This window comes from Macrobrachium rosenbergii, chromosome 28 (genome assembly GCF_040412425.1).
Source record: "Macrobrachium rosenbergii isolate ZJJX-2024 chromosome 28, ASM4041242v1, whole genome shotgun sequence".
NCBI classification, from domain to species: domain Eukaryota; kingdom Metazoa; phylum Arthropoda; class Malacostraca; order Decapoda; family Palaemonidae; genus Macrobrachium; species Macrobrachium rosenbergii.
Window position 1 is genome coordinate 27,642,501 of NC_089768.1, and position 27,500 is coordinate 27,670,000.

General features: G+C 38.7%; 1 protein-coding gene across 17 annotated transcripts in view; it reads right to left on the reverse strand.

The window, feature by feature from the left end:
- Positions 1-27,500, reverse strand: part of LOC136854161 (uncharacterized) — a 307,624-nt gene that overhangs the window by 134,687 nt on the left and 145,437 nt on the right. For 2 of the 17 annotated variants that reach the window (XM_067130411.1, XM_067130410.1), the window contains one exon: positions 770-851. The exons of the other annotated variants lie outside the window; for them this stretch is intronic. In XM_067130411.1, the coding sequence (XP_066986512.1) occupies positions 770-817 (48 nt within the window). In that variant the 5' untranslated portion in view covers positions 818-851. The remainder of the gene's footprint in view (positions 1-769; positions 852-27,500) is intronic. 17 annotated transcript variants of the gene reach the window in all.

Genomic DNA, 27,500 nt, shown 5'->3' on the forward strand with positions numbered 1-27,500 from the left:
AGTCACAGGAAATAAGTTTTAACTCCTCGCATACAGACAGCTACGTAGAACCGGTCAGTGAAGAAGCAGGAATAACAAGGAGAGAGAGAGAGAGAGAGAGAGAGAGAGAGAGAGAGAGAGAGAGAGAGAGAGAGATCGCAAAAGGGTGGCTGTGAGGGCCTCTAACGAAGAGGGGAGCTAGGAGCAAGGGGAAAGAAGCTGGACAGGGGAGAGTGTCCGAGGGAAATGGACTGGATGGATCAGGAGGACGAGAGAGAGAGAGAGAGAGAGAGAGAGAGAGAGAGAGAGAGAGAGAGAGAGAGAGAGAGAGAATTGGAGCTAACGAAGGAAGTTGGAGAATAATGGGAAAAAATAATGTATCGAAGGCAATGGGGAAAACAAAGGCAAATATAGGACGCAGGGGAAAAAGTGGATGAAGCAAGTTGACAGAAGTGGAATGAAGAATTGAAAGTAAGTGCCCAGGAGAATCTGATAATAATTCAGGTGGAAATGGAAATTCAGCGAAAGACGACGAGGGCAGCGCAAATGGAAGCTAGTTTTACAAAGCCGGTCGCTTTCTATTGATGACGGTATTGTCGGTTTTTCAAAGGCGTTAACAGTTGCTTTAATCATTGAAACCGAAAACGCAACGCACAAACACACAAACAGCCTATCGCGTCGACCTCCACCGGCTGTAATTGTTACAGTTAACATTTAAAAAAAAACACTCCTAAATAAAACACAATGACACATTAACATTAAAGAATACATAAAAGGCATTATATTTCACCTCAATTAATTGTGAATCGCCTCGTTGTCGGGCGTGTTTCATTAGCATCGTGTCCACTCGCGCTGATGAAACAAAGTGACACCTGAGAAGAGACAAAACATACGAATAACTATCCCTCCCTTTCTCCCTCCTTATCTCCCTCCCTCCCTCCCTCCCTCCCTCCCTCTCTCCCTCCCTCCTCCCCTTCAAAAAAATGCAAAAGCGATTTATTAAGTTTTATAAATTTATTAGATTAGCGTGCCCCTTAGGGGGATGGCGTGTTTGATGAAGTGAAGGGCTCTTGGACTCGCGAATTGCAAGTCTTTGGGACACTATCTTCATTTTCCCGTGTTTCACAACATGTAATACTTTTCCCCCTCGTGTGGAAAAATGAATTGCCTTTTCAGATAATTCATATTTAAGGGTGCATGTGGCACCCCTTTCGAAAAATAAAAAGAGGAGAGTAAGAACTATAAAACGACTATATTTAATTTTAGGTATGAATTAATTTTTTTGTCTCCTAAGTAACTACTTCGTCGCCACATCTCTTATTTCCAGCTTCTTTAATATAAGCAATTTAAAAAAAATAATTGTTTTCAGACCTTATCACAGAAGAGAATTTATTTAATGGTAGTACATTAAAATAACACTCTAAAAGCATAATTGCATTGTGGCCATAAAGATTTTTACGCATTTTGACTCTTTCCCAGAAATGTTTACATAATGTTCTCCCGGTAAAAAATTGACCTGTCATCAATATAAACTTAATGATGTCTTAATTACCACAGCTTTTAAAGTGTGTCATTTTGACATACCAGTAGCCTGCAGTTGAAGAAGATTTACGCAAATGAAAATTCGTTATGGTTATTTTTTTATTTACATAGCCGTAGGAACGAGAAAAGAAATGCATCTACTCGTTGACGACAGGAAATGATAATAGAAAAATAGATTGAGTCAGTTTCAAGCTCAGCTTTGTGTTCGTGGAGAGGTCACTGAGTGGGGAAGATTGTTTGTAAGACAAGTCAAGGACTTCGTTGTAAATTGAAACTGATAATGATGGTACCAGCAGGACTGTATATTCGAAGTTACAACTAACCACACTGCATAGGGATTTATTATATACACACATACACACACACGATATATATATATATATATATATATATATATATATATATATATATATATATATATATTGTATTGATATATATATATGTATATATATATATTGTATTGATATATATATATATATATATATATATATATATATATATATATATATATATATATATATATATATATATATATATATATATATATATATATATATATATGTATATATATATATATATATATATATATATATATATTGTATTGTCAAGAGTTAAATAATAAATAATGATAATGTCTTCCGCGTTTTGGGAAGAAAGTATATCTATATGTGACTGTTCTCTACATGCGACAAGAGACTCCTGCAATGTATAGTAGGTAGGCTATTGCAGAAAACAATTTCGTGGTTATTGTATGCTTATCTTGTGACCATTTGTAGCACAAGTCTTAACTCCCTGACGCTAAGACAAATATTCCAGACAGACGGACTGTTCTGACGTCATCCACGGCTTGAGCGAGACAGACAGACACACCGACAACGGTCATAAAAAAAAAAAAAGAGGATGATTTAAATGGTAGAAGGGTGCGTTCAGCCAGCTCTCGAGAAGCTATCCTTTGTGCGTTCAGGTGAACACACCCTCCCTTCTATAATATAGCTCAGGAGAGAGAGAGAGAGAGAGAGAGGGAGAGGGAAGGCTCGAGGTAAAAAGGTCTTGTGCTAGGAGGTGTTAAGCCAGGCAAGAAGCACTGAGAGGAAAAAAAAAGAGGGGGGGCAAATAAGAAAATGAATATTGTAATTCAGGATAATTTCCTTCTCAATAAAAATAATTTTTCGAAGGCCATTGATTAAGGAAATAATACAAAGGAAATTGTAAGTGTGTGTGTGTGTGTGTGAGAGAGAGAGAGAGAGAGAGAGAGAGAGAGAGAGAGAGAGAGAAAGAGAGAGAATGAGAAGAAGAAAAGGAAAAGAAAAAGCGCGAGGGAAATGTAATATATAGAAGAGTATATATGAGCGATGCGAAGGGAGTTATTCTCTGGGGTAAAATGAGAGATAAGAGGGAGAGTATGATGAAGAAGAGTGGAAGTGAAGGAAGATAAGCATTTGCAGATAATTGAGAGGGAGAAAAGAATGTGCCCCTGGTGAGGATGTTTGGGCTTATTGCACGAGAGAGAGAGAGAGAGAGAGAGAGAGAGAGAGAGAGAGAGAGAGAGAGAGAGAGAGAGAGAAGGGTGGGTACAGATATGGAATTATGATTTAGGGAAAGGGGCTAAATGTAATGATGTGAAAAGACATTTTCACCACCACTTTAATATTTTATAGAAAGAATGGTTACGTAACGTGCAAATCCAAAAGGAAAAAAGTATTTCGAATGAGATAAAGTCAACCAGGATTATTACTCGAAAACTTTAAAGACTAAATAGCCGTATTAAAGATAGTAGAAATATATTACTATATGAACAAAGATAGATAGAAAGAAAAGGAAGAGAAGGCTACTGGTAAAGGAAAGGGAGAGAGGGATAGGAGAAGAGAGAGAGAGAGAGAGAGAGAGAGAGAGAGAGAGAGAGAAGAGAGAGAGAGAGAGAGAGAGAGAAGGCTGAAGGCAGACTTTCCTCCAGTGGAGCGCGACAACAACGAACAAAGACGGAATGGAAGGAAGGCTAGGACCAGGGACGGAGGGGAGAGAGAGAGAGAGAGAGAGAGAGAGAGAGAGAGAGAGAGAGAGAGAGAGAGAGAGAGAGAGTCGAGGGGACCAGGAATAGACAAAAAATAAAAGAACCGAATAAGTTGATAAAAAGACCATTGTAGATGGCGAAATGACAAAAAAGTAAAAAGACCGAGAAACCTCATCGAGGATTTTTATAAAAAAAAATGAATGAAACAAAAAAGGATGTATATGGCGTGAGAATAAATAAAAAAGGATCAAACGGGCTGTATGACATCCACTAATAAAAAGAAAGTCTACGCTTTGTGAAACTCAACAGAACGCTTTGCCATGGAAAAGTACAATGCCAGTGCGAGCTTACCCACATAAGCTATAAAACTATTATTATTCAGACATTAACAGATCCCGCAATAACTTTGGATCCCGTACTGATAAACAAAAAATTTCCTATGATACGATATGCTGGTAATCGCAAAAAGAAATGCAAAAAAAATGTGTTGTATTTTGGAACTACATCAAAACTAATAAGGAGCCCAAAAGCATATGAATAACAAAATAATCTCTAACCATTCTATATATACTGAAATGGCAACAACAATAATAGGGTCAGCATCACCGCAGTCCCTGTCATCCAAACACGCTTGCACGCACGCAAGATTGACGAATTAATGATCGCACATACGCACTCACTAACACGTACATATATCATACATACATTGGATTAGTTATCAGAAGCAGGACTCAGCCCTTTGAGAATTATCAGCACTCGATAGAACATATATCTATTCTGTTCCAAAAAACCATAAATTTGGAATTATACGGATTTCTTGAGTTCATACACTTGTCCGCACGTTTGATGTTGCTTCAGTACTGTAAATTCAATGCATTTAAAACTCATAAAAAATAATAGGTTAACAGATTATTGTTTTTTTCTTTTCCTTGTTCCTTGGATATCAAATCATTACCCTTTCATTTTTATTAAGTTTCGTTTGTACTTGTGTATACGTATAGACTTACAGAAATATACATAACTTACAAACGTGTTTGCTGTGCAAGGTAACAAGACTGGTGAAGGGATGCATGGCTCATTTAGGACCCTTGTAACTTATCAGTCGCAAGAAGTGTTTAGGTAATCACTTAATGTGGACCTAATTCAGAGGTAGATGATTCATGTACACACACACACATGCACACGCGCACACATACACTCCCTGACTAAGCCAAAGTGTCTCAGTGCAAGACATACGTAAGGGTATCTAATGGCATACTTCACAGAACATTAGTTGCATGTGGAACTTATCCAAACGCTGTTGGACAAAGCCCAGGACTGCTCTTATTTGGGCTTCAGTGACCATAGCCTCTGCAACGCCACGTAATACTAGACCGATCAGTCATTTCCATTATTGAAATATCCGAGAGCATGCAGTGGTGATGGGGTGTTGCAGGTGTTTTCCTCACCTGTGGGGCTTCGATACATGGCAGCGCAATGGTAATTCCTGTACATCAAGAACTTCGTATGAATGAAACTACAAAATCATAATAGTACGGACAATGATAGCAACATTACCCCACATGAACCGAATTCTCTCATTAATTAAGCTCATTACCTTTCTCACTTCCCCTCCCTTTTACATACTTGAAGAATCTCTCTCTCTCTCTCTCTCTCTCTCTCTCTCTCTCTCTCTCTCTCTCTTAACCACACACCTTCGAAATAAATGGAATAATTTACCCCCATCAATAATTTAATGCACTCACCCTCTGCATACCAGAGTAGCATGCAACATTCACCTCTCTCTCTCTCTCTCTCTCTCTCTCTCTCTCTCTCTCTCTCTCTCTCTCTCTCGTGTTTGCAGGTTGTCGCTCATCTCCCCATTTAGTTTTGGGTGGAGCTAATATAAAAGTTCTCTGAAAAATTTTTTTTTTATTAAACTTAAGTTTATATAGGTAACAGAGTTCTTGTTCGAATTCCTAAACTATACATCTCTCTCACTCTCTATGCGTGATTGTTTTTATTTGCTCTCACGGATAGTGTTTCCTTTAGCAGTTCTCGAATTCATTACTACCTCTTCCACTACTTGAATTTGTAAAACATTAAACTCGTATGACCTTTACTATTTTGGTCTCCAAAGCGAGTTTCATTGTAATGGGAAGGCAGCGTCTTCATTCGCAATAATAAACATGGTAAAACAAAATTATTTATTTTCTCTCACTGATAGTGTTTCGTTTAGCAGTTCCCGAATAAATAAGTACCTCTTCAATAACTACCTCTTGAATTTGTAAAACATTAAACTCATATGACGTTTACTATATTTGGTCTCCAAAGCCAGTTTTGTTTTTGTGCGAAGGCAACGTCTTCATTCGCAATAATAAACAAGGTAAAAAAGGGAACTATAACAGTAATGATGATGATAATAACAAAGATCTTACTTTTAAGCATTATCTGAGGTCGCCACAAAGAAAAAAAAAAAGTGACTAAAAAACTCCACCCCTGCACTGTCTTATCGCTTCCACCTTCGCATTCCCACGCCTTTGAGCGATTAGCGAAGCCATTCCGGACCTTTCGGACGACCGCAAATGTATGCTATGGGAAAAACGGCGTGTGGTGGACAATATATCATGTGACACTTAACACCCAACCCCACTGCTGCCCTGTGCCATTCGCCCCCTAGCCCCCTTCCCCCCACCCCCCCACCCCTTCTCGGTGTTACCTTTCCTTCGTTCCTGAACTTTTAAAGTGTAACGAAACGTGGCACTACGTGATATTCGGATAATTTAGAGAGAGAGAGAGAGAGAGAGAGAGAGAGAGAGAGAGAGAGAGAGAGAGAGAGAGATGGAATAATAGACTCTGCATTCATATTTATTTCTGTTAGTATTTTCATCTTGTTTCATTTACTCATCTTGGGTGAAATATATTGTTTTAGCTTGCCTATTTCTTCTGAATATCCTCTTGACTTTAAAACATAAAGGCCGATGACACAGACAACCTAACAGTTTCACCTAGCCGGCGAATTGTAGGGAAAGAGGGCGGGCGGGCCATGGACCAAATGTAATGAAGTAATAGAAATGCCCTTTTAAGAAGAAAAAATTAGTAGCTTTGTCGCACGTATTGCATGGCCCTCCAGAGCACGATTTGCACGGCTCACCAGAGAATAATTTGCATGGCACGGCAAGAGATCGTACTTGCAAGGCGCCCCACAGCACGCACGGCACAGCCCTCCAGGGCACGTAATGTATGGCTCTCCCGAACACCTATTTCATGGCTCATCAAAGCACGTATCGCATGACTCTCTCGGGCACGTACTGCACGACCCTCCAGAGCGCCGTATACGGCGTTGGAGAGACCTAGGTAGGAGGAGGAGGAGGAGGAGGAGAGGAGGAGGGGGCGGGGGGAACGCTTCCTCCTGGCACTTCAGAAAGCCTGAAGGACCAGGGAGAGCGGTTGTCGTAATGGTAGGACGCGGGGGCCGCCGCCCGCATCGAGGACTCTGCCCACGTCGTCTCCTTTGTCCTTCAGGAATCCAGGGGAAAAATAAGTGTGGGTCGTAGATCTTGTCTTTCCGATATAAGGAAAGTGAAGGGAATAGATAGTTTGGCGCAAAGGGTGCCAGGTCGGGCTTTATTATTGAAAGCTTATGGAAGGATAAATGACAAGTGAAGAATCTGACAGGAAAAACAATTGTAAGGGTTATAATTAGTATCACTTTGAGTGAAAACGGTTATATAAAGTTCAACAAAGATAATGGAAAGATTGGTAATGTTCACAAAAATAGTGACGGTGATGTCGGTGGATAAAAAATAAATAATTAAGCAAAAGCAGAATCACAGTTTTGGCTATAATGGAGATGTACGTTAGAAAATGAAAGATAAAAGTTTGCGAGGCTCAACTCATTTTTTTTTCCCGCTGTGTGTTTCGGAGCACCTCAACTGTATTGTAGATTTGATGTATTAGCAATAACAGTCATTTCGAACATCAAAAGAGAGCAAAGAAATAATAAGTAGCATTTGTAGGTCAGAGAGAGAGAGAGAGAGAGAGAGAGAGAGAGAGAGAGAGAGAGAGAGGCTCCTGAGTTGAATCTAAATCAGAAGAAAACGAAGAAGGAGAAGCAGAAAGCACTGAGGCATTCAAGAACACGTGGAGAAGGATGAGGTGGGAGGAGTTGGGGGTGGATTTAAGGGGGTGGGTGTTGGGGTAGGGATGAGGCAGGGAGGGGAGCAGCTACTCAAGGCTACGCTACGGTGTTGTAACATGCAAATGAACTGGTCGGGGGAAGTGGATTGCTGCCGCTACAACGTCATTTTTAGCACATTAGGGGTTGCTGCAATTATCTCCATCGGTCAGGGGGTGGTGGGATGAGAGAGAGAGAGAGAGAGAGAGAGAGAGAGAGAGAGAGAGAGAGAGAGAGAGTTAATATTAGAGAACACGCGGAACGGTGAAAGGAAGAAAAAGAGAACGAGAAAGAGAGAGAGAGAGAGAGAGAGAGAGAGAGACGACCAATGGGAGAATCTACCCGAGATCGCAAAATATGAGAAGGCAACAGCAACGATTCGAATAATGGAGCGGAATGATAATATCACGATAAGAAGGGGGAGAATGCCACGAGTACATGCGAGGTTGAGGGAGGACACGGAGTGGAGCGAGTCCGCGGAGGAGGTCGCCTGAAGATTAGCAACTTGATAGATGTTTGAAGGTGATGCAAATTGTTACGAATGAGGTACCCGTAATGAATAGGGTGGTCTTGGGATGGAAAGAGAGAGAGAGAGAGTAGGGGGAGGGGGAGGGGATTAGCGTGTGGGGTAGTAGGGCCGCGCGCAAATAATTGTTTAAATGACGTCGTTTCATGCAAAAATCCCTTCTTCGTTTACAAATGGTCTGAAAAAGACAGATGGCAGGCGCTGCGCTTCGCGCGCTTCATGGCGATGAAGCACGGCACGAAGATCGTTGATGATGGGAGATTTCCTAATTGAAACCTAAGTGGTTGGTTTTAAGGGGAATAAGAACTGCTGTAATTAAGCGTGAAGAGAATCCTCGAAGGTAGTAATTAATGTAAGTGGGTAATTTAAGTGTACTAACTTCACGTCGCCTGCGGGCACAGAAATACGGTAGCGCATATATGGTCAGATGTGGTTAATCACGTCAAGTGCGGGTCCACTTTTCTTTTATTGATAATTGGAATAAATTATTGCTCGCCTGAGAGAATGCGATAGGGAAAAATACTAACGTATTTCGCAGTTATGTAAATGAGTTGATAAGCGGTTGTAATTGACGGTTCGGATACAATGGCAGTCCGTTTTTTTCATCATATATTTAATATAATTAGACAGAAAATGTAGTTTATAAGCAGGCGTTCATTTGGATGCCATTATCGGAGTTCGTGCGTGATTGTATTTTTGGAAGGTATGATTTTAGAAAGTTAGGGTCAGGTGACTGCACGCACACACACACACACACACACACACACACACACACACACACACACACACATATATATATATATATATATATATATATATATATATATATATATATATATATATATATATATATATATGAGTCTGTGGGCAGTAAACTGTGGTATGAGTGCGCGTACTATCCTGAGCGCTTGTAGAATGTTAGTTTCTTTTTGCGAAGAATGACATACTGCGCAAGGAATGCCTCGAGTTCGATAATACTATGTAAATACAATCTTGCCTGATTTAAACAAGTGACATTTCGTGCATTGGAGGTAACAGCATTCATAAAGCGAAGTGCTACGCGTCCGTCTACACGAGCACGCAACGAAGGCATTTCCAACAAGATCAAATCATTTAAAGTTCTTAATGACTCCTCGCGGTTAAAGTGTGAGGCATTAAGCCGTTAATATCAAGGATTACGTTTAGAGTGCAGTTTAGGCCTAATCTACTACTAGGGCGCGGCCATTAGGTCGGTCGGCTCCTAAATGACTCACGAGGGAGACTTCAAGTTCCGTGGAAATAATTAAAATTCTGTTGTAAACAATGAAGTTGCCGCTTCCGACCTCCAGACAAAGTGGGTTACGGCGGTATCTCAGTTTCCGGATCGAAAATTAGATCAGTTTTTTTTCTCTTGTTTTGTTCCTTTGTTTGTTTAATTTTTTTATTGGAGGGGGGCGGTAACTGGCGCCTACGGAATACTCCCATACGATAGAAAAGACAGTACAAAAACATTAAACAGGATAGGCAGTAAAAAAAGAATAAAAACTCGGTTGAAGAGTCCATCTTAAATATTTATTTAACCGCGCTAATCTTCGCGTAAATCTAATAGTTTCACAGCACGGCTTCTTTTTTTTTTGTTTATTTCAGTTCTTATTTGATTTCTTTTTCACAGCAACCATTTTCATTTTATTTTTATACCGATTCCTTCATTTCTGACTGTCTTGACTTCTGCCGTCCCCTTAAAGTAATAATAATAATAATAATAATAATAATAATAATAATAATAATAATAATAATAATAAGAAGAAGAAGAAGAAGAAGAAGAAGAAGAAGAAGAAGAAGAAGAAGAAGAAAACAGTAAGAAAGCTAGTAAAGTAGAACTTGAAGGTCGCTCGCAGGTAAATTCTTTCTAAGACATGTTTGTTGTTAGCCCGGTATTGTACCCCTACCCCCTCCCCTCCTCACAGACAAATGACCCTGTCTCCCTCCTCCCCTCCTCTCTCTCTCTCTCTCTCTCTCTCTCTCTCTCTCTCTCTCTCTCTCTCTCTCTCCCGAGCGAACATAGCCCTTGCCCAGGGCTAGCACAGAAATTCCCCTTAGTTTTAGCTTATTTTATTATGCCTCCTCCAGATACGGAGGGATTACTTACTAGCCTGTCGCTGTCTGTCTCAGTATTTTATTGGGTTTTGGGCGTTGTTTTCTTTCTTTCTTTTTTTTTTTGTCTTCCGGCTTTTAAGAAATTAATCATTTAAGCATTAGAAGCCAAAGTTAAGTTTTTAATTTATTTATTTATATTTTTTTCGCATTTATTATTCTATATTTCAGGTTACCTTAAGGAGAAAGTTCCACAAAGAGAAACCAATTTGCTTCTTTTATAAAATGAGAATTGAAAGGAATTCTTGTTTGAAAGGAAAAAAATTCAAAAACTAATTAATATCTCTATATAAATTTTTACAAAACTTCTTTTTTTATATAAAAGTAAAAAAAGATTAATAATCACAAAAGAGTGAGCATGAAAAATTAATAGTTATGAAATAAATTACGATTTGACACATTTTGATACCAGAATGCAATTCCATCATAGTCTCTCTCAGATAGGCTGAGCATTTTGTATAAATGAATATTGGACGTAATATTTTAACTTCACATGATACTAGGTTAAGAAAAAACTATTAACCCTCTAGCAATATTCGACCGGAGTTATTAAAGGCACAATGCAACATTTTCTCTTCGGCTTTTAGGAAAAGAAAGAAGAGCGAGGGAGCCCAATAGAGTCACAAAAGCCATATTAGATAGAAGGATTAAAAAAATTTCCCCGGTTTAATGCCCCCATATATTGCGAGAGTCAGCGGGAATTTAGCGGTAATGACAGTAATTTGCAGCATGTACCTCTTGTAATTATGCGTGACCTATGTTGCGCCTTTATTACACAAGAAATGACATAATTAAACTTATAATTTCGAGCCGTCGTGGTTTATGCCAGCGTCCACGTCCAATTATCTTGGCCCCGACCGACCTCCGCCAGACAACATGATATAGACCATGCGTGCAGAGTACGCATGTGGGTGTGTGTGCGTGCATGCGTTTGTATGTGTGTGTGTGTGTGTGTTGTGTTTGCGCGTGTGCACGCTTGCCTTTGTGTGCTGGGAGGTGGGTCTTCTTTTTTTTCATTCTTGAAGTGTTTCCCTCGGGTCTTTTGTATTTTGGGTCTTTGTTATTTGCGATTCAGCGCAGTCTAGCACATGTTTTGCACAGGCTGATTGCGTGTACACGTTGCAATTGTACGGATGTAAAAATACAAGTTAGAAGGATGTAAATTTATACCGAATTTCGTCATCACCCACTAAAGAATTACTCATGTCCACGACATACCGCTCTTCCTTGATCAAGTTTAGCTTTTGCGTCATGTAACCATTTTTAATTACTATAACAACAGTAGTAATAGCAACAGCAGTAATATTAGTAATGACAATACTAATAATAATTAAATACTATTGACTACCGACTGCAATTAGCCTAATATTCGCTGAGGAACTAACACTGCCCCCCAGCACCTTGAACAAGTATTGCTAATGAAGCTAAGTAGTTTCGACTTGAATATAGTTTGTAAACTACTTTTAAATATTTATTTTTTCAGCATTTAGTCGTTTTCCCATTCTGGGAACGACCAGAAATAAACAACACATTTGCATAAACATCAGACGCTTCACATACATACATAGAAGGTCATCAACATCTCGTCAAACTTTCTTACGTTGATTTATATACTTTCCATAAAAAGAAATCTTTTATCCTCAGCTTGAATCTTCAACACAGCCACATACGGTTTCATCTCTGCCAATAACAAAATCCTACCAAAATATATAATATTCATATACGTATATACATATATATTTATGTATATATATATACGTATATGAATATTATATATTTTGGTACACACACACACACACATATATATATATATATATATATATATATATATATATATATATATATATATATATATATATACGTTTATGAATATTATATATTTTGGTAGGATTTTGATATTGACAGAGGGATGACGGGAGGATTACAAGAGGAAGAGCAATGTGAGTCTAGACAAGAGAGTCCGTACGAAGAAGTCACGTAAGAAGTGTGAACGTACGGAAAAAAAACTTAATTTGACTGTGTTGAGGATTTAAGCTGAGGATAAAAGATTTCTTTTTATGGAATGTATATAAATCAGTATGTAAGGTTTGACGAGATGCTGATGACCTATGTATGTATGTGAAGCGTCTGATGTCAATGCAAATGTGTTGTTTATTTCTGGTCATTCCCAGTATGGGAAAACGACTAAGTGTGTGCGTGCGTGTGGAAAATGGTAGGATTTTCACTTATTGGTGCATGAGGTTGAAATATAAAGGTGTATATACGGGGTCATAATTTTGAAGAAAGTCATTTCTTTATGGAAGAGTAAACGTGACAAAAATGCAAAGAGGGAGGCATAAGTGTAAAGACTGTAAAGAAATATATAAACTGTATATATATATATATATATATATATATATATATATATATATATATATATATATATATGATTTATATATATATATACAATATATACTGTATATATACACACATATATACACACAAAAACACATTTATAAACAAACGAAAGCATAAACACGAGCGATACCCGAAAAAATTACCAGCATAATGAGAATTTCCAGGTGAGGAAAAAAAATCCCATCGAAGGTTCAACTAACTGGCAGTGATTTTTGGCCACATTCGATTCATAATTCACACAGTGGCAATATCATTCCTATTAGGACAATATTGTTATTACCTGCCGACAGTAATTATAACGACAATGAATCAAAACACCCGCTGTATTTATTTATCCCCTCTCCCCCTCCCCACCCGGCCGCCGCCACAGACACACAAACGCTCCTCCCGCCTCCCCACCACCCCCTATCGCCCACATACCCCCTCCCTCCATCCATCCTTCCCTCCCTACAGTTAATCGTCATTCCCTCTAATCATTTAACAGCTCATGTGTCGATTACTTTGCTGTCGCTGTTGTTGCTTGCACTGTTTTTCTGTCGCTGGCCGATAATATTTATATGGCGAATTTCTTTTGACTAAGACTTTTGACTTTGAAGTCTCTCTCTCTCTCTCTCTCTCTCTCTCTCTCTCTCTCTCTCTCTCTCTCTCTCTGTTTTTATATAAGGGAGACGTATCCTGACACTTTCCTTTTATATACTCTTATGAAGTTTTTAAGTTTAGGGAAATGTTGCTATTAAACAGGACATTTCTTGGGGGAAAAAATATCTCCTTCACCTACCGTTTGAAATCTGGTTCTAAAGGTATATGCACATTATATTTAAAGACTTATTTTGAAAATTCATTACATTATGCAGGGTACCTAATGTCTAACACATGATCAGTCTTGACTTGCTTTTTGCATACCTCCTTTGGAAAAATATTTCGCTTGGCACAGTGCTTCCGGCAAATATCCTCATTATATATATATATATATATATATATATATATATATATATATATATATATATATATATATATATATATATATATATATATATTGAAACAATGACCCCATATGGAAATGGGATGAGCTGAGGAAAAAGAAATATGTGTGTATATACATATATATATAAACAGTTGTGGATACGTATCAAGAGGAAGTTAGTAGAGCCTGTATGGAAAGAATTAATGGCGTAAAAAACACTCCCTTTGATGTCATTTGCGCCATAAAACTCATTATGCCATCAACGTGTTTATCTGTTGATCTTATTCGACTAACTATCTGTCATCAACGAGTCCAAAAATAGGAATATATGAAGGAAGTAGCCCAAGTTTACCCTTTTCATCATTCGAAAAAATGTCGTTACGTTACTGATTACCCACGAAGAAAAAATTAAGCAAACATAAAAGTTTTTCTTTATACCTTTCTTCTTCCTGTCTTGAGATAGGAATATAAGTCTTCTCCAGATGCACAAAGTAGCTTCTGATTTCCGCTGTACTGTTTTTTATGTAAATTTTAAAAGCTGACGCATGGCTGTGTCGTGTAAAGATACCAGATTATAAAACTGTTATGCAAAAATAAATTTCACAACCAATGGAATTTATTTTATTAATGGTGCCAAAATCGTACACGTTTTTCAGTATGAAGAAATAGTTACGTTACACACATAAAATACAAATTTAACCGACTGGCCATTATATCATTACTACGCTGTAGTAATTAATTGAGGGATATTAAAGCTAACAACCTTTTTACTCTTTTAAATCTGCATTCACTTCATGCTCATTACTTTTAAAGGTGACACTAAATAATTCATTCAAAGATACAGTCGGCCGTATCATGTCAATTATCCGTATTAGTATTAGCGTTATAGGTTGCCGGCGCGTATATTTACGCAATAGGTTGACCTTATTTGAATGAAATCTACATTATGTGATCGCCCCTGAAAGCAAAAAAAAAAAAAAAAGGATATTTTTAAATGGACATGCTAATTGTAAAAGGCAGAAGCGTTTTGGCGTATCAAAGATAATGGGGAAAATTGCCTATTCATTTTGTTTTTCACCAATCTATGCCGTTTGGAAATATGCACATATTCTCTCTCTCTCTCTCTCTCTCTGAAAGAAGAAAGGACAGAATCTTTCACGAATTTCTGTCTCTCTCTCTCTCTAAGAAAAAAATAGAATCTATTACGTCTTTTACGAATTTCGCTCTCTCTCTCTCTCTCTCTCTCTCTCTCTCTCTCTCTCTCTCTCTCTCTCTAAGAAAAAACAGAATCTTTTACGGCTTTTACGAATTTCGCTTGCTCTCTCTCTCTCTCTCTCTCTCTCTCTAAGAACAAAAAAAGAATCTTTTACGACTTTTACGAATTGGGCTCTCTCTCTCTCTCTCTCTCTCTCTCTCTCTCTCTCTCTCTCTCTGAGAAAGAAGGAAAGAAAGAATGGGATCTTTACGACTTTTACGAATTTTGATGTCTCTCGGAGAAAAAAAAATATCACAATTAATCCTATAGTTTTAGTAAGCGAGTCCTAATTTGTAGTTAAAATAAATGTGACAGTAAAGCCCCTTTTTTTCTTTTTCTTATTTTTTTTTTTTACAGCCTGTTAACGAAACTCGAAATAATGGTGTTATAAGTGTGCGTCCGTAAATCTTTCTTAGCGACCGGCGAAAGAGCGACCGGTATGGGCTAAGTCCGAATCCAAGCATCCCAGTGACCCAGTTTCTTTCTTATTTTGGAATAAACCATTCCGAATTCGTTTTTCCTCTCCCCTTCCACGGATTTTTTCCCCTTTCATCTTTAGGCTATTCTCTTCTCCCTTTTTAAAGTGGTATTTTTTTTCTTTTCGTTCCTTCATCCCTTCTTTCTTTCCTGTAAATTCCCGCTGTTCCTTGCGTCTTATCCGGATTTTCTTTCTTTTGCTTGTAATGTTTCACCTCGAAATCTTTCATTGTGACTTTATGCATGCACGCACAAGTCTTCCTTTCTGTTGGCGTTTCATATCGTGAATTTTTTTTATCTTGGTTTTTTTTGGGTTTTTCTTATTTGTTTTTTTTTTACTATTTCTTGCGGATTATTGGCATTTTTTTTATTCTCATCTTCGTTTTTGTTACTTTTTTTATTGGTTGGTTTGATCCTTTAAGTTCACATTTTCTACAATTATTTTCTGGTTTTTTATTCTTATTGATATATTTTATTTATTTTTTTTTTGTTCAGTTCTACCTTTTGCTTCTTATTTAACCCGACCCTCAGTTTTGATTTTTATACTTTTTTTCGTTCTCTGGTTTTGTCTTTATTTCTTGTTTTCTCTTTTTCACCTCTTTTTAAGCTGGTCAGATTCTTCTTGTGAGCATTTGTTTCAGTTTTCATTTTTCCAGCTTTGCCATCGTTCTTGCTGATTATTTCTTATTATATTCTCATCTTATCATCGTTTTTCTTATTTTCTTCCTGTTCCATCTTCTCATTTCCCTTTCCTCTCCTGCCCTTCTTATCTTCCCTTGGCCAAGTTTCTCCTCTTCGATTGCTGTAATCCCGTCGTATCCTCCTCCTCCTCCTCCTCCTCCTCCTCCTCCTCCTCCTCCTCCTCCTCCTCAGTCGTTTCCTCTCTGGCCAATTCCCTAGACAGAATGGCTTAAGGGGTTGGAGAGGAAGAGAAGGAGGGGGGGTGGGGGAGAGGAGAGTATGGGTGAGGGGAAGAAGGAGGGGACGTGCTTAAGGAAGAGGAGGGGAAAGGAGGGCCAGAAGAGATGGGGTCCAAATTCTCCCTCATCCATTTCCTTTCGGCCAAAAGATTTGGAGAATTATAGATTCTCTCTCTCTCTCTCTCTCTCTCTCTCTCTCTCTCTCTCTCACACACACACACACACACACACACCTTTGATTCATTTATTTCTTTTTTTTATAAGTTGGGACTTATTTTAACATCTTCACACATTCGGTAAATTTCTGAACTTCTCACTTCGGACAGACACAACTTCACACGCGCGCCGTTATTTTTCTTTCTCTGTTTTTAGAAGAAAATCCTATTCTGATGGGAACAAAGAAAAAAAAAAATAAATACGGCCAGAAATTCTTGCGTCATCCGTGCCTCTCTTGAACCCTTTTTGTTTGTTTTCCTCTTTAGATTTTATTTCGTGCTGTACTTTCACACTTTTTCCTTTTGGCGTGTTTTTTTTTGTGTTCTTTTCGGGCGATTTGTATTTCATCGTGCGTGTTCATCTATAAACAATAGCAGTTTGTGAAGCACGTTTTCGTTAATTTATCGGTTACGGGGAAATAGGTATACATGAGCTTAATAATCATAATTGTACATTATTTATGTGTGTCCTCCCTCATGGGACAAAATTTTTTAAATATTCGTTTTTCGTCTGTTTCTTTTCCTCACATGCAACTGCATTTGTTTATTCTCTTCTTTCTTTTACATTGTTACTGTCGCAGTATGATGTATTTGAATCCGGTTAAGCAAATTTCTCTCTCTCTCTCTCTCTCTCTCTCTCTCTTACGGAAGTCCCTTAAAGGAAGAGGAAGGAGTAGGAAGAGCTGGAAGGTACACAGGAAAAGGAAATGGAAGGAGGATAGGTAGCTCGACTCGAAGAAGAAGAAGAAGAAGAAGAAGCAGGTGACAAGAAAAAGAAGCAGAAGAGGACGAAGAAGAATAAAAGGAAGGATGTAGAGGGGAATACGGTTGATGATCGATGAGGAAGGTAGAGCCATGACTGGATTTGACAGTAAAGGAAAGACGGACAGAAGAAAGCGAAAATGAAGATGAAGGCGACGTGGATGCTAGACCGAGAGGAATAATATGTAATGAGAAAAGGGTAGGGGAAGGGGGGAGGGAGGGGAGGGGGTTTGACTAGAGGGGAGGGGAAAGGGGGAAGAATGGGATTACATAACCAGGGTTTGGCATTCTCCCCCATCTCTTCCTCATCCTTTGGAATCAATACTACAAGAAGTTAGGGTTCAGATATCTCTCCTTCCTTCCTTCTTCCACTCCTCCTCCTCCTCCTCCTCCTCCTCCTCCTCCTCCTCCTCCTCTTCTTCGTCTTCTCGCCTTCGTTCACATCCTCTCCCTTATCTCCTTTTTTTTTTTCTCCTTCCTCTCACAAGGGACAAAAGGAAGAGAGGGAGGACGAGAGAGGCCAAGGGGAACCTTCCCTTTAATGGGCCTAACGATGGGGGGTACCGGGGGTGGGTGGGGTTCGAGAATGTAAACTAAGGACAACTATGGCATGAGGAAAGAAGGAAGGTCTCGGAAATGGAAGGGCAGAGGGCAAAAGTACTGTAAGAAGAGAGGAAAAGGAAAAGGAAGTAACGAAAAAAAGTTTCGGGAAAATACTTAATTTTAATCTCGGCTACTTGGAGTGTTCTATAATTCCGGTTATAATAATAAAAGTACTAGATACTAGTAATAGTAGTAGCAGTAGACAGTGTTTTTATTTGGGATGAACTCGACTTTTGGAGGCTCGTTTGAGAAATACTGTTTATTAAAAAAAAATTTTTTTGGAAAAAGTTTAATTTTTTATCAAATTCAATTTTATATAAATTATAAATATTCCCTGGGCAAAATACCATAAATTTACCCCATGATATGATATGCAGATTACACACACACACACACACACACACACACACACACACACACACACAGTTAACCCTCCGGTTCTCACTTAGTTTAGAGTGAAGTTGCTGTTATTAGTAGTATTCGATTAAGCGGGTCTTTAAGTTTCTACCCTCTGCCCCTCTTTAACCTTGGTTGCAACCACCATAGTCGATTAACAGCATGGTACACAATTTCCAGCTAATATCAACATGTTAAGCGAGGATTCTACCAGTCATACCACGACGCGTAGATTAGAAGCGAACAGTGTTACGCATACAAATAATTTTAGTTAGAATTAAAAAAAAATAATAATAATATAGCTGTTACTATACACTAAATAGCTTCCGCACTTACAACAGGAAATAAAGTGAAATAACGAAGGACCGTCTATTATATTTTACTTAGAAAATTAGGAAATCGTTGTGATTTTGATAAAACCCATTAACAAGTAAAGCCATGGGAATATTACATACAAAATACTCACGGCAATTTCTCAGCGCGTAATTTCTGCCCACGTTACTTAACGCTCGAACTATTCAAAGTGAATTATTTTCCTTTTTTTTCTTGTGGAATCTACTTCGATGTATTTGCACAGGCTCACACGCAGATTCACACTCATTATGATGATAGTTGAGGAAATCGTATGCATTTTAACTTGACCATGGGAGGACAAGAAGGCTACGAGCTTGGAGGAGTCGATTTCAAAACACCGGCGTGCGGCAACTTTAACCAAACACTGAGTTTAGAAAGGAAGTGATGATTCTTATGGGTTAAAAGCACTCTAAAAAAAAAAACCTAAGATGAAAATGGTTTAGGGAAAACGTAATAGAATGAAGAAATTTCGCAAGCCTAGAGACAAGAGTTATAGATAAGAACCGATAGAGAGAGAGAGAGAGAGAGAGAGAGAGAGAGAGAGAGAGAGAGAGAGAGAGAAGCTGTAGCTACAGGGTTTGGTGCTCTCCCATTAATATGTTATTCGACTGCCAACTGGACCTGGCGAGATAAAACATTTTCCCAACTTGTGCCCCCGACATTTACCGCGCAGCCTAGAACTCTCCGGAGTTTGGTAGGTCGCTCTTGTCTTTTATTAATATTCATGCTGAAACCGGGTGGCTTGGATGGGTAGGGGGTTGGGGGGAGAGGGGGGATGAGAATGGTTCATTCCCACTCTACATCCTTCCCCTCCCCCGCCTACTACCACAAGTCTCTTTGTTTGCGCTCTCTCTCTCTCTCTCTCTCTCTCTCTCTCTCTCTCTCTCTCTCTCTCTCTCAAATCAAGCAATTTGTGCTTTCGCCTGTGAAGTAAATGTGTTATAGTTTCCATCTATTTCTTTTCAGGAGTGCACGCATACAAATGCATTTATTTTGCGTTCATGTCGATTTGTTAACCAGAATTATTTCATTACCACTCGGAAGCTAGATATTATTAATTAAGAAAAAATATTGCAGAAGGAGAACCTTTACCGAAGCTGCTATTAACGAATCGTGCATCTCTTTACAGGCTATCAAGCGTCTAAGTAGCAACAGAGAATCTGATTAGGGAATGCTTCTGAGACAAGTGATATTAGGGAAAAAAATCGACAGGGTCTTAAGAAATTACTGATGTCAAAAATAATATAAGATCGTGAACTAGTTCCTCTGTTTAGATTTTGTTTATAGAAGTCTCTGTGACTTTTCACCTTGTTTTTTTTTTTATTCTAGAATATAAATCAGTCAGAGCTCGGTAGTACGCGGAAATGTTCCTTCCAGGGAAATAAACTTTTTTTTTTTCATGTTTTCAATCGTTCTACTGTACTGTACGTGCACGGTCGCAAATACTGTCCTTTTTAAATGGAGGAGGGGGCCGGAATTCCGCACAAAGCCGCATCACAAGTACGATTCCGACATAAACAACCTTCTCATTGACAGTAATATGACAAAGCAAGTAATTAGGCGCCGTTAATAAATGCTTTATTAATCCATAATGGTCATTAAATCGTCCCCAAGGCCGTCCTGAATGCCAATAAAGGTATGGCACGGCGTCATAAACTATTATTTTTACGATGGCGCTCAGACCCTTCCTCCCCCTTTCCCTTCCCTCCCCTTCTCTCCCCTCCCTTTCCCATCCCTTCGCAACTCGGCCCTTCCCGTCCCGTCCCATCCTCTGACGACAGACACGAAATCCGGCTCTCTTCCAAGACGGAGGAATGGCTTAGAATTTTTTTTTTTCTTTTTTTAGTAGTGCTTGCACAAACATTGCATTTAGCTCTGTATTGCTGTTCACACACACACACACACACACACACACACACACACACACACACACACACATCACATGCATAATAAACTATCAGTACTGAATTAAAACACTCAAGGAACCGTTGTCAGAAGTAAATCACATTATTTTTAAGAAAATCGTCTCCTGTAAAGCTCTGTCTGGCAGCATGAGACTAAAGTGCAAAAAGAGTAAAAAATCAAACGGCTACTCTTGACAGCCAACGTTAATAGCTGTGTGATTACAACCGGGTCTCTACTTCCAAACGACCGTGTCTATAGTTTCCTGTAATTACCCAACAGGTGTTTGCTGTTGGTAGTAATCTTGATTTATTACGGCCGCATTTATCACAAGCTCCTTTCATTTTGATTTATTGGGACTTTTTTGGGGAGGGCCTTTTTATCGCGGTAAAATTATTCTCTCTCTCTTGGCTTTAAAAAAAAATACAGAACAGAACTTGATGTTAATCAGTAACTTAGCATTTTGTTACGTTCCCGTTTCCTTCAGAAAATTAGACATAATCCATTGCCATCTTTCCACTTAAAAGAAATTGCTGATGAGCTTGCGTCTTTTCATACGTGCATTTCGTATCAACGTCACATGTAATACCCTTACCTCTTATATCATTTACATATGGTTTTAAATTTTACTGGTAAAGTTCATAAAGTTTATTTATGTTGGCCTTGATCTAGAAATTGCTTATAAAGTATAATTTTACTTGAAAGTTTGGTCTTTCTGACATACTGGGGATACGTACCCGGTATATATCATATATCAGAAAGACCCCAATTATAAAACCTGAAAAAAGGGTAATATGAAAATAATTTATGTTGCCGATCAACAGGATGATGATAGAGTATATGGTGAAAATTTAAGTGATTTTTGGAACGCAAAAGCTACCCCTATTTTCTTCGAAAGGCAGCCCCCCCCCTTTTTTTTTCTACCAGTAGGTATACAGTATATCCCAGCTTCAAGTAATTTGATGTGTGACATTCCCAAGGCCCACAGTTGTCAAGCGAGACATTAGAGAGTTCGGAAACTTTCTGGTTGGCCTTTCCGCGGTTGTCATGAAGCGGTGTAATATTCATAGGGGGAGGGCACAGGAATCCTAGGAGCGCGGAATGCATAAACCGGCTATTAAGGATTTAAGCAGCCGCCCCCCGTCATCAGCGAAAACAGCAACAAGTGAGAACAAAATGAACTCGGGCCATTGAATCGACGACTGAAGTGAAGATTAAATACCGGGCGAACAATGGAAATAATTGGTGGCGTACAAAAAAATGAAGACCAAGATAAACAGATCACTTTGCATAACGTATAAAACGCTCCAAAAAAGCAAACAATAGGACCCGGGCGCGCGTGAACCTTTTATTAATCGGCATTCCTCTTCCCATCCGTCTCAATTGTCTGTGTGAAGGAGGGAGAAAGAAAGAAAGAAAGGGGTTTTAATGGCACGCGCGCATCGGCCATAACTGTATTCCCATAATAAAACGGGTCTCAAGGTCGCCCATATACACATACACACTCGCACAATAACATGCCAAAAGAAATCCCTACTTGACAACTCTCCATTCTCTCTCTCTCTCTCTCTCTCTCTCTCTCTCTCTCTCTCTCTCTCTCTCTCTCATTCCGCGCGGCAACACCGCTCGGCTCATCTTAACTTTTTTCTCTCTTTTATAAAACAAACAAGAAATAAACTCCAATCAGGAACTAACTGGCATCTTGGCAACGTCTTAGCAGCAGTTGTGGCAGTTTGTGCTGAACATGGTTGTATCGAAACTGAATGGCTGAATGGATGGGGGCCGGGTATTTCGCGCCAAAACAAAACATTTCTCGCTACCAAACGCATTGATCAGCTGTTATTTTTGGCGCGAAATATTTCTCTCGCTCTCTCTCTCTCTTTCTCTCTTCCCGACGTCTCCTGAGGTTCAAACATTCCAGCCTGGAGGATCAGTTGGCCCGTCTTGTTTGTGTAAAGCATTTTATTCGTTTTCTTGAGTCTTGTTGTTTTGTTCAAGTAAAAAGATGACGTTAATTTAGTTTCACTTTGCATAAATAACGAAAACGAAGTGTTTAGTAGGAAATCTTGTTTTTTAAGAATGCCAGTTTTCCTTCTCTGAGGAAAAGACCTGTTTACAGAGATGCCAGTTATTCTCCGCCGCTGCAATCAGCTGACTGTCTAGGCGGGTACTGCTTCGAGAACAAAACTTCTTAAACGGCAGATGTTTACTACGGCGATATTTCTCTCTCTCTCTCTCTCTCTCTCTCTCTCGCTGCAGGTAGCCTGGCGAGAAAGAGACAAAGAAGATATTCAGGGTTTCTTTTTTTTTGTTTCTATCCCATCTGCCAGATACCCGGAGAAGACAAATTGAAGGGGGGAAATGAATAGACTCATGATTGTAGCCGGTATCAAAACTGACACGACGACCTTGAGTAAATGCCTATTTAATTATTCCGGTCTATTAACATGATGGCGGGGTTATCTACAGTGTCAAGGCAATCTGCTTTCTTCTCGCGCTTAGCAAATATCCCACGTTTTTTAAACACACGGTAATGAAATTCTGTGCACGCGATGTTTCAAATAGATTCCGGTGACTTGTTACCACGATGATGATAATGATGATGATGATGATGATGATGACGGTGGCGATTGTGATCTCGTGGGGTCGACTGAGATCATTCATTTGCTAATCAAGAAATTCAACGGTTGGCTGCGTTTTATGGTATTGTTACGGTTCATTCATTCCGACGATTTGCATTATTGGGTTGGGGGCCTGGGGTGAGCAAGTGGGGCCGTGTTATTTTTTTTTATTTTTATTTACTTGTTTTCATAATAGGAGGTTTATTATTGTGAAACATCATAAAGTAAGGTGGTCGTAGTTGTTTAACATTCATTCGGCTGACTTCAGACGGGATTTCTGAGGCTGATTATTTTTTTTTATTTTTTGATGATCGCTCCGCCAGTGTACATGCAAACTTACATACCTAATGAAAGATGACCTTTTTTAATTTTGAAATAATCGGAATGCAAACAGATCTCCAAAAGATAAGAAAATAAAATAGCTCATCTACGCCCGTGCAGGAAACTGTAAAAACTGTCTTAGTGTGTCATGCAGAGAGAAATAACAGAAAACAAAGAAACGCCACGGAAATGCGGACCGTTAAAAAAGTTTTTAAAACGACCTGCACACATACTTTTCTTTCGCCAAAGTTGGCCGACACCGTAGTAGCCCACCTTTAAAAAATATTAAGTAGACGACCTTCCTTGAAAATAACAGTGACTTTAAGCCTAATCGTTGGGAACTCTCCTCCTCGAGTCCCCCCACCCCTCCCCTCCCCAAACCCCTCCTCCTCCTCCTCCTCCTCCTCCTCCTCCTCTCACCAGCGCCGTCGGAATCCTTCTGATCTCATTAAACGTCGAAGCAATCCAGTTTTACAAAAAGAAAGAAAGGCGAACGGGATAAAAGAAAAAAAAAAAGTCTCTTTAAGGTGTGTTCTAGACGATAGGAGCGTTTTCATCTATCTGTCTGTTTAACTTTTTTAGTATCTCTCACGCTCTCTGTCTCTGCCAATATATATGTATATATAGCCTATATATATATATATATATATATATATATATATATATATATATATATATATATATATATATATATATATATATATATATATATATATTATATATATATATTATATATATATATATATATATATATATATATATATATATATATATATATATATATATATATATATATGTGTATAACTGAATCACTGAAAATATGGAACGTGATGAATATATAAATAAAGATAAAATCCACGAAGGAAACGGAAACACTGGAGTGCTGCGAGGCCTTTCGACACTAGTGGATTTTATCTTTATTTATATATAGTGTTGTATTTATACATACATATATATATATATATATATATATATATATATATACATACACACACATATATATATATACTGTTATTTATTTATTGTATATATATTATTTACCCACGCAACTGTTCAAACAAAACGGACGGGGAAAGAATGGCAACGCGAGCTGAAGAAAAACACAAGAAAAGATAGTACAAAAAATGCCGAGCAGCTTTATAAGAGAAGAATGAATAAATAAAATGAGGCGAAACTGTAAAAATCAAAAGAAATAAAATCCTGGTAAATGAGAGAGTCATGGGGAAAGAACTGCGGAGAGGGGAGAGAGAGGAAGAGAAAGTTGAAGAATGGATGAGGGGAGCGATAATATATAAGAGGGGAAGACATCACCGAAAAGGGTAAAAAGCTGGAGTAGAATGATTTGCAAAACGAAAAAAAAAAATATCTACTTCTAACTTTTTATTTGTTTGTTTATTTTTACAGATTCGTATTATGATCGGATATAATTGAGACCGAAAGGAAGCCAATGGGAAAAATGTTGATGCACATTTAGCATCGCAAACCTGCAGTAATGCAGTGCGGAAACTAGAACTTGCGTGGCTGATAAAAAAAAAAAAAATCACAATGTGTGAAATAATTCTTTGTGCCCTAATTGAGCAGAAAATGTCATCGAGGTTCCGTGAATAGAAAACTAATAGACATTCAATGCTATCCCAGTAATCGATAAGTTGAGAATTCTTTCCCCTTCCTTTTTTTTATTTCTTTACCTTTTTTTTATTTTAAATTGGAGACCCTTGTGCATGTCATACTGTCCGAACTAACAATGAAATCCCATCAACTGTGCATAGTAGACGCTGATTTTAATTATAGTGGTAATGATGCTATTACGGTTTAATTGGCAATTCTAATATAGATGAAATGACCCCTGTTAAGATACCGGTAATTACGTTGACACTAATGGCCAAGCTAATAACGCCGAGGAGGAAACAGTAAAAGAAAGGAAGAATAAAGCTACGCTATTCTCCTCGGTGACTTCACTGTCACCTGTTACAAACGCACCTGCAGAAGTAGCACCATTTCTAGAAAAGCAGCCAAAATAATCCGAAACTTATAGCCCAGCGCTTATAATTATCTGTTGCTTTTGCAGCACAAAAGTCAACAAAAGATTTCTCCCTTCCCTCATACACATATATACGTAGACGAAGAAGAAGAAGAAGAAGAAGAGGAAGACGAAAGAGGAAAAAAAAAGTAATGGCAAATCCTTCGCACGTTCATTATTAAAATATTTCCGACCCCATTATCAACCTGCATGTCCTTGCGCTTTGCGTGCTTCCTGTGCTTGCTCGCGTGAGGGCACGCACATGACTTCCCTGGAGTCACCGCTTGGAGGTAGGGGGTGGGCCTGCTCCCCCCCACTCCCACATGACCCACACGAATACACACGAAATTCACTTGCACACACACAGCCGGCCCAATGGGGAGGGAGTAGGAGGGGCTGGGTGTTGAGGGGGGGGGGAGTTCTTTCGTGCTTATTCGTGGGCACTCTCCTGTTCTTTGTTGTGATCGTGCTCGTATATATACAATAATTAATACATGTCGAAGCTTTGGTGTTTTATTGCCTTGACGGGGTTTAATTATTTATGTGTCGCCATCGACTTACGATGGAGGAATAAGGGGAAGGCGAGGTGAGGGACCTGTGGGAGGGGGAGGGGGGAGGCTGTGGTATTTGTGAAGTAGGAGCCAGAGAGAAAGTAAGAGACAATTACACACAGACGACGTACTGTAGGTACATGGCGAGTGCACAAGAAGCACGCAGAGCAAATGAAAAAAACGAAAGGTGAATGCCGGGCACATGATAGCAGAAAGTCACAACGGGGCATAGGTGGCAAAGAAAAAATGAGATAGTTAAAAAAAATATAGGAAAACTCAGAAAAGATGAACGGGAAAACTGGACGATAATAAGGAAGTGTGAAGTGAGAGGGCGAGTGACGGAAAAGTTTAGGCCGAAGGACAAAACAATACTTATTCGGGTCATGCATTATAGGGAGGCTCGGGCCATAGAGAGGGAGGGGGAGAAAGAGGGAGAGGAGGAGGAGGAGGAGGAGGCTCGGTTGATAGATGAGGAGGAGGAAAATGATGATGATGAAATGTAGGCGAAAGGAAAAACCATTTTGAGAAACATTGGAGAAACTTTAAGGAGCAAAACTGGAAGCAGTGTCTGCAACTCTAAGTGAAAATTCACAGAGTTATTGTGATTATTGTCCACGATAAGCATACGTTATGGAACGAGATGAAAGGCCGTAACTTGCTTAGCATTGACTAGCACAGTCAACGGGAAGATACAGGAATATTTAGGCTAACTGGATATGTCGGGCACTTTATGTACTATATAAATACTGTATATATATATATATATATATATATATATATATATATATATATATATACTGTGTATATATTATATATATATATATATATATATATATATATATATATATATATATATATATATATATATATACATATGATTTTATGAAACAGTAATAAACAAGAATATTAAACCTCAACCCTCGAAAAAAGTCTTAGAAAAGAACGATGACGACTACGTAAAAGAAAGCCGAGGGAAAGAGAGAGAGAGAGAAAGAGTGAGAGAAAGAGGGAGAACCATTCATAGAGCCATGCAGAGCCTGAGGTTTATTTATTCCATTCATGAAAGTATTACTGCTTGAGCCACCTGCTAAAATCCATAAAGCTGTACCGCCATCACATGACTAAAGAGCTTTAAGCTTTACACCTCAGGATTTCAAGCTTTAGGGATACTATATCCAGCGATTTATATCTTTCGGCCATAATGACTCTCTCTCTCTCTCTCTCTCTCTCTCTCTCTCTCTCTCTCTCTCTCTCTCTCTCTCTCTGTACACTTTTATTCTAGACAAAGAGTCAAGAAAACTATTTTACTTTTTTGTCCTTTTTTTCCACTGATAGCATTTTGTTTTAACGTCGCTTCTTGCCCGAACTTGAAGGCTTTTTCCCCCAGCTTTCGCG